At 43.7% G+C, this 12,521-nt stretch overlaps 1 protein-coding gene across 3 annotated transcripts in view; it reads left to right on the top strand.

Annotated features, from left to right (window-relative positions):
* The window catches only part of ARHGAP20 (Rho GTPase activating protein 20), a 75,365-nt gene extending 71,374 nt beyond the window's left edge, over positions 1-3,991 (top strand). Inside the window, exons 12-16 of one of the 3 annotated variants that reach the window (XM_033146270.1) lie at positions 211-320; positions 699-888; positions 2,896-2,926; positions 2,987-3,010; positions 3,699-3,991. In XM_033146270.1, coding sequence (XP_033002161.1) covers positions 211-320; positions 699-888; positions 2,896-2,926; positions 2,987-3,010; positions 3,699-3,958 — 615 coding nt within the window. In that variant the 3' untranslated portion in view covers positions 3,959-3,991. Of the gene's footprint in view, positions 1-210; positions 321-698; positions 889-2,895; positions 3,011-3,698 lie in introns of all 3 variants that reach the window. The other 2 variants (XM_033146269.1, XM_033146271.1) reach the window with 2 other exon arrangements.
* Positions 3,992-12,521: the final 8,530 nt, after the last annotated feature.

Genomic DNA, 12,521 nt, shown 5'->3' with positions numbered 1-12,521 from the left:
AGTAATTAGCTACTGTTTCATTTACTCTGTGAGAAATGATTCAAATCCATCCATAGCAATTGAAATGGTTCAGACAGGACCAAAATGATGCACTAGTAGACAATCTTATGATCTGCAGGGATTTTGTTCCAGCAATTCCATGGTTTACTTCTTATGAAACAGTCCCCCAAAAATGGTTGCTCATCCATACTTTTCTTCCTTCTTCCTCAGGATTTTTTGCGTAATATCCCAGGCAGCATTTTCTCATCCCAGCTCTGTGATCAGTGGGTTTCCTTAATGGATGAAGGGAACAATGAAGAGAAGATAAAAAGCATCCACAGGTAGAATTGTTTGTGTAACCTCCTGTGCTGCTTCCAAAAACGAATACCCAGACAAAAGCAGAATGTTTGAGATGCAGTTCTTGTTGCAGACAAGCTTATAAATTTAGATTTGATTGTTCATTCCATTTTGGTCCCCTGGTCAATATTCTCACCTGTTCATGGCATGCAGGAAAGTAGATATATGGTGCAGATCTCTGTGCTTTAAAATAGAATGTGGGGAGATTTATTTACTTTTTGGATTTCCACTTACCATGAAGTGGGCTCCAGATTGGCATAGCTAGGAGGCTAGGCTGGGGAATGGCAGAAGGAAGAGTCTTGAGTGTAAATTTTGCAAACAGTCTTGTGTTCTAAAGAGTCGTGTGTTTTGTGTGTTGCTAGGCTAATGGAACAACTACCTGGAGCCAATGTGATGCTGCTGCGTTACCTGTTTGGAGTCCTACACAGCATAGAAAGGCAGTCTGAAGACAATAAGATGACTGCGTTCAATTTAGCAGTGTGCATTGGACCCAGCTTACTCTGGCTACCAGCTGCCACAAACTCTTGGACTGAAGAAGAATTCACAATGAAAGTAGGCTAAGAAACAGTTCTGCTTAGAGGTTCTGCCTCAGAGGTTCCCATAAAGTGGCAGAAGGTGCAGTTAGTCTGCCTTAAAATTAAGCTATTTGCTGTGCAGGCAGGGCAACCTTAGTGAGTTCAGACCCAAATCCCTTGCTCCTGATTTTTCCCAGCTTTTTAAGCTCCAGCGTTTACATCTTTCCACCATTATATTACCTGTTTTACTTTCCCTACTTCATTGGTCTTGCTAAGTGCACCTGGCCAAAAAGCTGGTGAGATGTGTTACTTGGGAGGAGGTGGTGAGGAACGTCCTAAGTTTCTAACCTAGTACCATAGCATACCCTGTTCCTTCTTCAGAGGTTGCTTGTAGAGCCAGGTGCTTTTGAAGAAACAGATTAGCCTGTGAGCAGTATTCAGCTAAGTTTTACTCATGGTAGACCCATGGAAATTAATGGACCTCACTTAAATATGTACATTAATTTCAGTGGGTCTACTCTGAGTAAACCTTGGTTGACTACTAACCTGTATTACTGAGATGGTGAAGAGTTGTAATGAGCCAAAATGATCCTTCCAACTTTTGTACTGGGAAGGCACAGTTGCAAGATGGTAGGTGGGATGCAAATAGTGGTGAAGAGTTTGCCTCACTTCTGGTGCCATTTGCACTACCTGCTTGCTTGGAGCAATTTCTTCAGTGCTTCCTAGTTTCTTCTACCCAGAAGACACTAGTGTGAGGACAAGAAATGTGACTGCATGGCTCAGATTGAGGTCAGGTATAGGAAGTAATACTTTCTGCCTTCTGTCTGGAATCACCTTTGGAGGTGCAACTAGGAAGCACTGAACAAAAAGCCTTCTCCACCCAGCCACCCCTGGCAGCAGCAAGGAACACAACCTCAGCTGGCAGTAGGACCATGTGAACCAGTACCAGAAGCAGCAGAAATATGTGGGCAGGGGCACAGCTTCAGGAAATCTTACCACCACCACGACACTGACCACCCCCAAGCACCCAGGTTCAAGGTGCTGTTGTAGCAAAAAGGACAAAAGCTATGCACATTTCTTTTTAATGTCTCTGTTAGAGACAGGAAACTTAGATGGATCTGTCATTAGCTTTAAGACCACTTTTGTACGGTTAACAGAATCAAGTAGTAAAGTTCTGTTTCGGCTGTTGCCAGTGAGAGTTTTCTTGTGTGAATATTCTCCCACACACACACAAAGGAATCAACATTTTTGTAGAAAGCTTTGTTTGAGGAAGAAATATGTTTTCCCCTCTGTGCAGCGAATTTTTGTTTGTTTGTGGACAAGTAGTCAAATGTGCAGCTTCCAGTGTGCAGCTTGAAGTGTTTTAATTTTAAAAAGGAGAAGAGGAGGGGATCAAATTATTTTGTTGAATGCATGCATTTGCCTGAAGCCGGCGGTGGTTCCTGTGCTCTGTTTTGCCAAAAAATAATAATAAATGTTATTTTTGTTAACTGAAAAGACATGCCCGCACAGAAGTTTAGCTAGGTGCTATTAAAATCAAGAGCACCAGTCATCCCACCCTGCTTTCCATATGTATCCAATAACTCTTATATGGCACTTTCAGATTCCAGTCCAGTCTTTGGGAGGCAGCCTAGAACAAACAGGTTGAACTAGGAGGATTTGTGTGGGAGGAAAAGAACTGGCACAGAAATGAGAGCACACAACAGATGACAGGAGGCAGGCAGGCAAGGAAAATGTTCTAGCGCTAAGCAGAAGAGGAAGGCGTTGTGGAAAGAGCCTGTCCTGTGCCAAGGAAACAGCAGGGATTGGAAGGAAGGCTCATTTGCTTTAAAAAGTTCATGCTAATACATATATATGCTTTCTGTAAAAGAAGCATTTGCATAAGTGCACATTTGTCCATAGCATACAAGCCCAGAATTAAAAACATAATGTGATCTACAGAGTGTGATAATGGGAGGAACAAGAGGAACTTCTTGAGGGAGGGCCAAGTTGGAGCTTTGTAATAAACTATGTGGTTTTCACAACTACCTTTCTTTGCTTGCAGGCTTCTGTCCTCATAGAGTTTATGATTCAAAATGGAAGGAGGATTTTTGGGGATGAAATTAATTACATCTTTGCAGCCATGATGCCCCAAAATGACAACCAAGAAGATAGTTCAGGTAAAAGAAACTTTTAAAATAAATAAATAAAAGTAAAGTGAGGAGAGAGTAAGAGTGATTATCTAGCATTTTGACTTGGACTCCATAGGAAGCCTGTTTGGCATCTTCTCCATACCGTGTTTCTCCTAAAATAAGACATGGCCATAAAATAAGCCATAGCAGGATTTCTATGCATTTGCGAAATATAAGCCGTTCCCCAAAAATAAGCCATAGTGACGCGGCACCTCCCATTAAAACAGCCTGGAGAGGCGTGGCTATGCAGCGTACTGATGCGACGCGGTTAAAATAAGACATCCCCTGAAAATAAGCCATACTGTGTTTCGTTGATGGGAAAAAAATATAAGACGGTGTCTTATTTTAGGAGAAACACGGTAGTAGTTGTAATACGTACTCCAGGTCACAGTATGGCACAGGGAAGTGGGCAATGTGTGGTCTGGATGCAAGGCTCCTTGGATCAAATCTCATAAAGCTGACTGAGCAGCCTGCAGCAAGTCCACTCTCCTCTGTCTCTGTTCTGAACCATCACAAGATGGCTGTGAAAATGGCCAAATTTAGATTAAGAATGGTAAAATACGTCGCCTGCTGCAAAATAGTGGATAAATTTTTGCTTGTTTTAATTAAGCGATGTTGATTTTGATGAGTGAGTGACACCTGAGGGTGTACTGACACCTATTTCATCCTCTTGCAGATCTCTCTTCTGTTCGTCTGCATGACTCCTCATCCGACAGTTTGGAAAATGAATTGAATGACTGCGCAAACCTCAGTAAAAAAGAGGGGGGGAGTAAAGAGGTGGTGTCCCTGAGTGACATAGATTTGGACCTACTGGAAGCAGAGGACCCCCAAATCCGCTGCACCTCATCAGGAGAGCACTCTGAAAGTGAGTCTGGGTATTCGTCAACACCCATTTCTGATGCTCTTGAACCGCCTTCTCCCACCACCTCCACTTAAGTTGAATATTTGCTCAAGAGTGAGCTTATCATTGCTGGGCACTTCCCCTTCAGGGTCTTCAAGATAGTGTTGAGAACTCATTGAAGACCCTGAAGAGGAAGAGCCCAGGGATGATAAGCTCGCCCTTGAGCAAATAAGTAGTGGTGGTGGGAGAAGGCGGTTCAATGCATCTCTCTTTTCACTGCTATGGCTTTCTGGATCATCTTTGCCCACATCAATCCCCATAACCCCATGACCTTCCACAAATCTTCTGCCAAGTTGCCAACCAAATCTCAGCCGGTGTCCATTTCTGCAGGCTTCCGCCACAAATCTCCATCATGAGAGCACTCTGGTGCATCTACAGATGCATCAGAGTGTTCTCCTGATGGAGATCTGCGTTGGAGGGTCCTCTGCTTCCGGTGGGTCCAAATCAGTGTCACTCAGGGTCAACATGGAGTCCCTACTCCTGTTCTCTTGATCTCGTTTTTAAGATGCATCAGAGTGCTCTCCTGGTGGAGATTTTTGGCGGATTTGCAGGGGTCATGGATGGAAACTTAAATGAAACACTGCCTGAGTTAAGGAAACCCACTGATGACAGAGCTGGGATGACAAATACAAGGAACTCTGCTCTTTTCACTCCTATGGCAAATATTCAATGTAAGTGGAGGTGGTAAAATGCACAGTCAAGAGGAAAGGATATGTCATTTTCTTCAGCAAAAAAGGACATACCCAGACTCGCTTTCAGAGTGTTCTCCTGATGAGGTGCAGCAGATTTGGGGGTCCTCTGCTTCCGCAATATGACACCATGGCAATCCAAGAGTCATAAAGGCAAAATGCCACAGACGTTTCCACACTTTCTTGGGGGTCCACCTTGGATCAGGGGTAGGCTCTTCCCTGGCCTGTGTGAAAAGAGTCTGGAGTGGCCTCCTCACAAAAGCCCTGCTAGTCTGCACCCCAGCATGTGGCTAAAAAGCAGAGCCTCTACCATGAAAAGAGAAAAAAGAACTGTCCCATTAAAATAACCTTGGAGTCACAAGCGTATCCTTTGGATGCCAGGAGAATAGTTCTTCTGAGGGAGCTGGGCAGCTCAGCAGCCTTTCCTTTAGACACTTATCCTTGACTCTTGATTTTAAGGCAGAGTTTCGGTCAGTCTGGGCTCCACAGCTGTGGTATCGTATTGCTCTTTCGAAGCTCCAAGGCGTTTGGTCCAATGGAAGTCAAGTATAAGTGTCTCTTCAAAAAAGGGAAAGAGCCTCTAAGCAGGAAGAGTCCAGTTTTTCATGGTGGAAGTCCGCTCCACTTAGCCGTGGGGCGGGGTTGCGGTCGGCCATGCGGCCGCCCACTCTCCTCCAGGGGCAGGGGACGTTGTCCTGCGTTGCCCGAACGATCTTGGCCACATCATCGGCAGCCAGCCAATCATCTGGCTTGGGGGGCATGGCCGGGACCCATTTAAACGAGGGTGCGAGCCAGGGGACTTCCTCTTGGCTTCGCTTCCTCAATCTTCGGCTTCCTCCAGCTACTCCAGTTTTTTACCCTGCTCCACACGGTGCCATCGCCAGATCGGGACCGTTGCAGCGACACACACTCGTCTTCCCCTTTTCGGATCGTCTGTTTGCGAGCTGCTTCTGCGCTTGCTTGACGTTTTATTTCCTGGTGGGATGGAGAGAGGGGTCAGCTGAGTACTGGTAGGGGGTTGGCACCGTTTTGGTTGTTTTAAGCCTCATTTGCTGGTAATTGCAGGAGGGTCCAGAGAACGCCTCTGCTGAGAGTGCTCCCTGCGTGGTTTATTGTGCTTGCCGCCTTTTTACTTCAGAGTTGCCTGACTGTGTGTAGCTGAGTTTAGCTTCTTTATCTGCCCCTGCTCCCTTTAATTTCCACGTGGTCGGTGGCATCGATCACTTGTAAGTGTCAGGGCACATGCGAAGCTGCGGCGGCCATTTTAGGTGAGGGCGTTCGGGACCTTTTATAATAGCCTCTTCATCTTATGGGCGATCTCAAGCCTCTGCCCCTTTAAATATTACTTGCAGATTAAAACATAGATGACTGGGAACTATAATAGGGCTTGCTTTTGGCTAATGAAGGGTTGAGGGTTGCGCTAATTTGCCTTTTTTAAGGAATTAAGCCAGCAGCTAGGCTTCTCCTTGCTTTATTGCACTGAGCTCAATTGGGAGATAATTGCAGCTTGCTTGTTCTCTCTCTACCTGAGTACACAATTTAAAAGCCATTTCATAAATAAATAAATAAATAAATTTGAAGTGAGTTTGCATGGTCAGTTTACAGCTGGTTAGTTTGTTCTGTTTCTATAGCTTGGAATAGGGGTGTTCTTTAAGAAAATAATTTGGATTTTACCTTTAAAGTCTGTGCTTCCATGTGTGCTCCATTTCTGATTTATGCAGTTTTCTTCCTTTCTGACCTTTGGTTTGGGAAGTGAGCTGGATTTATTTAAGTTTTTCTTTGCCCCTGTCCTCCTTACTGTCCTTTGCATAGGGAGGGGAATACAGCTACTTTCAATGGTGTGCCGTAAATAAATAAATAAATAAATCTACAAATCTACTCATCTCAGTTTAAATTGACATAATATCATTGGCTAATTATAATTACTGGTTTTGACCTTGGAACATCTGTAGATTTAATAGGCATATAGTTTTGGCTTATTTTTTATTAAGCTTGGTTCTTTGAACTTTACTGGCTCCTGTGTGAGCAATTGGTCTTATTATCCCTTTCTTTTTAAATTAGCCAGGACCCTTTGCTAGTCTACACTATACTGAACTAGATTCCCCTCTAGAATAGCTCTGTTGCTTAGAGGATGGTGCTTATCCATGTGGGACAACTGCATATTCCTGCATTGCAGATGCAGAGGGTTGGACTAGATGACCCACAGAGTCCCTTCCAATTCTAGAGTTCTATTCAACTCATTAGCCCATCATACATATAGGGTGGTTCAGTTCATATATTTCCCAGGGTCTGTCTGAAAGATAGTTCATTTATGCTGTGGCACTTCTATAGCCCAGATGGTTGAGCATGGTGCTGATAATGCCAAGGTTGTCAACTCTGTCCTTGAGAATTCACACTTCTCCCAATTTTCCACTCAGGGAAATATGATGGTACCAGTTATTCATAGATACATGCTTTTAACATGTAATTACCTGCAGTGACTCAGGCATCAGGCATATCTCTTGGGAAGTCTATGATTTAACTCTTAAACCCACCTCCAATCCCTCACTAGAAAGTGTGGAAACGTCGGTGGCATTATGCCTTTATGACTCTTGGATTGCCATGGTGTCATATTGCAGAAGCAGAGGACCCCACCCCCCATCCCCCCCAAAATCCGCCACAAATCTCCATCAGGAGAGCACTCTGATGCATCCACACCCACCTCAGATGGATCAAACCGCATTCTCTCACCATCTCCACTTATTTTCTCTCAGAAACTGTACAGGGACAGAAGCCTGCAAGCAAAGAAAGATAGTTGTGAAAACCACATAGTTTATTACAAAGCTCCAACTGGGCCCTCCCTTGGCAGGTCCACCCTCAAGAAGTTCCTCTTGTTCCTCCCATTATCACATTCTGTATATCACATCTGCCTTAAGAGAAATTCTTGATTCTACAGCACTTGCAAATAATTATACATGTGCTTGCTGTTCAGTTTTTCTCTGATCCATTCCTGTACATTCTTAACATTTATTTTAAGGCAGTTTCACTCTTAAGGCAGCGTTTCATTTAAGTTTCCATCAATGACCCATTGCAATCAGTGCTGAAGACAGCACCTGGCTCGGGTCTATGTTCAGCACTTAGATTAAGGAAGGAAGGCTGCCTTTTAGAAGGGGGAAATGAAGAGCTTTCTTCCTCTTCCTCGCTTTGCTCAGCCAAAAGCTCCAAGGTGTATGGCCCACTCTGAAAACGAATCTCTGTGCTCCGCGTCAGGCTATGCATCTACACCCATCTCCGATGGATCGAACTGCCTTCTCTCACCACCTCCACTTGTTTGCTCAAGGGTGAGCTTATTATCCCTGGGCACTTCCCCTTTAGGGTCTTCAATGAGCTCTCAACACCATCTCTCTGTTCACTGCTATGGCTTTCTGGATCATCTTTGCCCACATCAATCCCCATAACCCCATGACATTCCACAAATCTTCCACAACAAATCAAGTTGCCAACGAAATCTCAGCCAGTGTCCATTTCTGTGGGCTTCCGCCACAAATCTCCATTACGACAGCACTCTGACGCATCTACACCCATCTCAGATGGATTGAAGACCCCATCTCTCTTTTCACTGCTATGGCAAATATTCAATGTAAGTGGAGGTGGTAAAATGCACAATCAAGAGGAAAGGAGAAGTCATTTTCTTCAGCAAAAAATGGACATTTTTAATTGAAGCAGAAATCCTGCCCTCCTATAACTTACAACTCCCAAGTTTCGTGTGCATCTCCTTATTGTGTTTAATTTGGATATTACATTTTTCTTTCCCTTGTGAATTGTATTTAGGATTGTATAATATATATTGATAAAACTTTGCTATTGTATATGTTCTGAAATAAATGTGTATTTTTGTACTTGCAAAAAACGCTGCTAACTTTTTGGGTGGTTTGGGCTCTGGTGGTGATGTGTATCCATTGAGTAGTGTATTTTGAAATAAATATAACGTTTTTGCCATAAAGCTGCTGGGATGAAAACTGCTGGGCAAATGGCATTCTTCTTGGTGCTTTTCATGTTTATCTCTTCAAAGAATGAGACGTTCCTTTGAAAATAGAGAGCACAGTTCATAAATAATTTTCTCCTCTGCAGTCCTCATAGAAATAAATTGCAGTCCCGCAAGAGTCTCCACACCATTGCTGGATATTCCTGAGGATGACTTGGAAGTTATCCATGTAATATTGAGGGTGATCCATGTCCGGTCATCCTCTGGTTCAGTGATTATGATGAGGAGATTGGGACATCCACCTTCAATTGCTGTTATAAAGACTTCTAGGTTTAAACAATCTGCTCCTCTCCTCTTCCCTTGGGGTGGCTTGGAGCAATTTGCAATATAATGACACCTGTAGATGAATTAACATATATAAAAACGGTTAAAAACAATTGCAAATAAAAATAGCTTGTGTTTTTTTTTTTAAAAAAAAGACAAAACTGTAAATATAAACAGTTTAAAAGAGCAACACATAAAATCAACTCAGATCCAGAACTGATACTTGCTACTGGGATAAAGATTTTTGAAGGCTTGTTGGAAAATGAACACCTTTAGCAGGTGGCAAAAGGCCAATGGAGGAGATGCCCGTTTTATGTACAATGGGAGGGAGTCCCCAAGAGTAGGTGCCACCACCCTAAAGGCCCAATTTTGACAAAGGACCCCTTGAAGCTGGGATAGCTCAGGCAGGAGAGCATGAGACACTTAATCTCAGGGTTGTGGGTTTGGGCCCCATGTTGGGCAAAAGATTCCTGTATTGCAGAGGGTTGGACTAGATGTTCCTTGTGGTCCCTCCCAACTCTATTATTCTATTATAGGGTGGTATCTGCAGGATGCTTTCTCTTGCAGAACACAGCAATCAGTATGTAGAGGATGGTGCAGTTACGAGGCGTTTGTCACACTTGGCTCACAAGTTACGTTACCAGTCATTTATCCATAACTGAAAGTCTAAAATTGGTTTGTGTACATGTGAACTAAGTCCCCATCTATCTTTTCAGATTGCAAAACAATGGCTCCTTATCTTTCCCTCTGGTACAATTGCCTCTCATTTCTGTTACCCCTCTTCACCTCTGCCTGCCCTTTTTGTATTACTGTACTTAAACCTGCCTGGAATGGTTTATGTTGCTTTGCCGGAGTGACAGAACAGCAGCCAGTGAAACACCCTTCTATCAAAAGCAACAGGAGTCTTTTGGGCTGAGGGTGAAAGGCTGTAATCCTGGCACCAGTTGCTTCATGACCTTTCCTTGAAAATGTGATGCTTCAGAAACATGGCATGCTAAGATTCTCATCATTTTAGCAAAGACTTCCTGAGCCAGGGAAGGGAATGTTGTTTGGAGGGCTCAATGCAGCCTACATACCATATGTTTATCTGAGCATATGGAAGAATCCAGAAGGGATGTCTAGTTATCCTTTCTCATTGTAATAGTTTGGGGTGGTGTTGAAATTTGAGGTAGGTGGAGCTGAAAAACTCATTCCTGATTTTCCAAGGAGATCTACTAAAATGGCTTAAAATTGTTTTGCCCTTTGTCTTGTTTCATGGGTTAAGGCTCTGTGTAGGTGGGAAATAGAGCTGACCCATGTGTGGGTAATTAAAAAAAGAATTGGCTGAGTGCCTAGATTCAAAATGTGGGGCTTTGCACACTTTCCAGCAGGACAGAGCCCATAGCAGATTTTAAAACACTCTCGGAGTTAAGCAGCAGCATAGTGTGGAATATAGATTGTTCAGCCCTTTTGCATATCCTGTTTAGTCTGCTTTAAAGCTCTTGCCCCCTCTCTCTACCCCTCTAGCAATGAACAGGCCACACACTGTTGAAAAGCTTAGAAGCTTTACTTATTAAATCCAAAGGTCTGGTTCATGTGTTATTCCATGCAGCAGCAAAGATAACACAAGTAGATTACTTGTGTGTAACAAGCAGAATGTAGTTTCAAACATGCGGTCTGAACTTGGACCAACTTCAGACATGTCCGTCTTGGTCGGTTACATGGTGTGGAGAGAGAGTAAGAGAATGGGAATTGAAGCAGCTTCACTTCCTCACAGAGAAGAGGGGACATGACCCAGCCAAGTCTAGGAACAGAACTCTACAATCTTAACCCCTGAGCTATCTCAGTGGTATGAAATTGTATCCCAGTTCAATTGCTCTTACATACAACTAGTCCAGGGGGTGGCTCTAGCTATGGTTGGCTTCCTCCTTCTTAAACCATTGTGTAGAACTGCAGGGAGGGCCCAAGTAGGGCTGGTTGTCTCTGTCTGTCATTGACTGGTGCCACCTACGGTCAGCCTCCCTGCCTTCTGCCCCCTAGTTCAGTGGGCAACCAGCCATCACTGTAGGAAAGCAAACTGTGTTTCTTATGCTGGAAAAAGGTATTGGTATATAAAAAAAAACCAATAAGAGGGAAGGCTGTATCCCTAGTGCGTACTGCCTGAGAAATCTCCACTAAAGTGTAAGTTCACTTTCATAGTTTCCTCAGGCAGAAATATGGTCTTTGAAATAGCTGGCAGGAAAGTCTAATCTCGAATTGTTGGCATCCATCTGTCTTGTGAGACAACGGAATGCATCTCTTGGGGGGTGAAGTCAAACCACTGCATTAGGGGCATTAAAGTTACCTCCCCAGTGTGTATAGAGGTCCTGGGCTGCCCAGACAACAAGACCCCCCTCTCGACCTTGATGTGGTACAAAGGAAAGCAGAGCAATACATTTGGCACCAACTTGGCTTCAGGACTTTCCCGAAGGAGGCGTACAAGGTGCCAACCAACTCCACGCCGGATTTGTGTAGGATTTACTCCTTAGTCTTTCCTTCTCCTGAAGATATTCCACAAGGCAGCGGATGTTTAGGGTCAGAGTTTTCTTTCTCCTGGATGGGCTACCTTTCCAGGTTGATGAGCCCCAACTGCCCCTCACTTCCCTCCACAGCATGTGCCTTCTTGACCAGTGAACCCAGTATTGGTCTCGTCTGCTCAATTGGTCAAAGCCTGTCTATGCATGCAGAGGAAGTCCCTAACTCAACCATGGATTTGAGACCCATCGGCTACCCTAAATGGCCAGTCAAAGCCATTCCTGGGGTGTGGCTGCTGTCATATGCTGACAGCTTCTAGGAGCCACAGGTGAGAGCTGAGAGCGGGGTAGAGACCAAAGGTAGGCAAACTACCCCAAAAGGAGCACAATGTGCCCCCCCACCAGAGTCACTACCCCTCCCCTATCACAAAATTTACAATAATAATAATAATAATAATAATAATAATAATAATAATAATATATTTATACCCTGCCCATCTGGTTGGGTTTGTAAATAAATACGATGCTCATTACTTACAAAATACTTTACATGCCTTGTTTCAAAGTACGCTTCCTGTGCATTTATCAACATCAACTGCAACAGCAGGCGGGCACCATTGACCATATTTGATAAAACACAATATTAAGCACGATCACTATAAACGAAATGTGTTGTTTTTATGTAAGGGGGGGGTAGGGGTGGGCAACAATTTACCAGCCAGCTGATAATTACATACTTGCAAATGTACAGCCTTGATGCAGCATGCTGACAACATGTGAAATGTATTCTGGACTTGCGAAACTGTGATAGATGAAGAGGGAAGGTGGGATATCCATCACCCTCTGGCTGTGATGAAACAGACACAACCAGGCCAACCGCTTTGAAAGGAAAAACAAATTCTCAATACAAAGCTTGAGCAGATTTGGTTACTATTTGAGTGGCAATATTTGCTCGGATTTGTAGCTGCCAGGAGAAACATAACATAAATCCAGGGTCCTGCAGATTAAAACATTTTGCTGGCAAAACACAATAGGCCTATTTAAAGTGACCTTATAGCAAAATTATTTGTTTTTATTTACTGAATTCCCATGCCGCCCTTCATCCAAAGATCACAGGGCAGTTTACAAT

The sequence above is a fragment of the Lacerta agilis genome, chromosome 4 (assembly GCF_009819535.1).
Source record: "Lacerta agilis isolate rLacAgi1 chromosome 4, rLacAgi1.pri, whole genome shotgun sequence".
In the NCBI taxonomy this organism is placed as follows: domain Eukaryota; kingdom Metazoa; phylum Chordata; class Lepidosauria; order Squamata; family Lacertidae; genus Lacerta; species Lacerta agilis.
The sequence above is the reverse complement of the archived record's forward strand: the minus strand, read 5'-3'. Positions and strand labels throughout refer to the sequence as shown.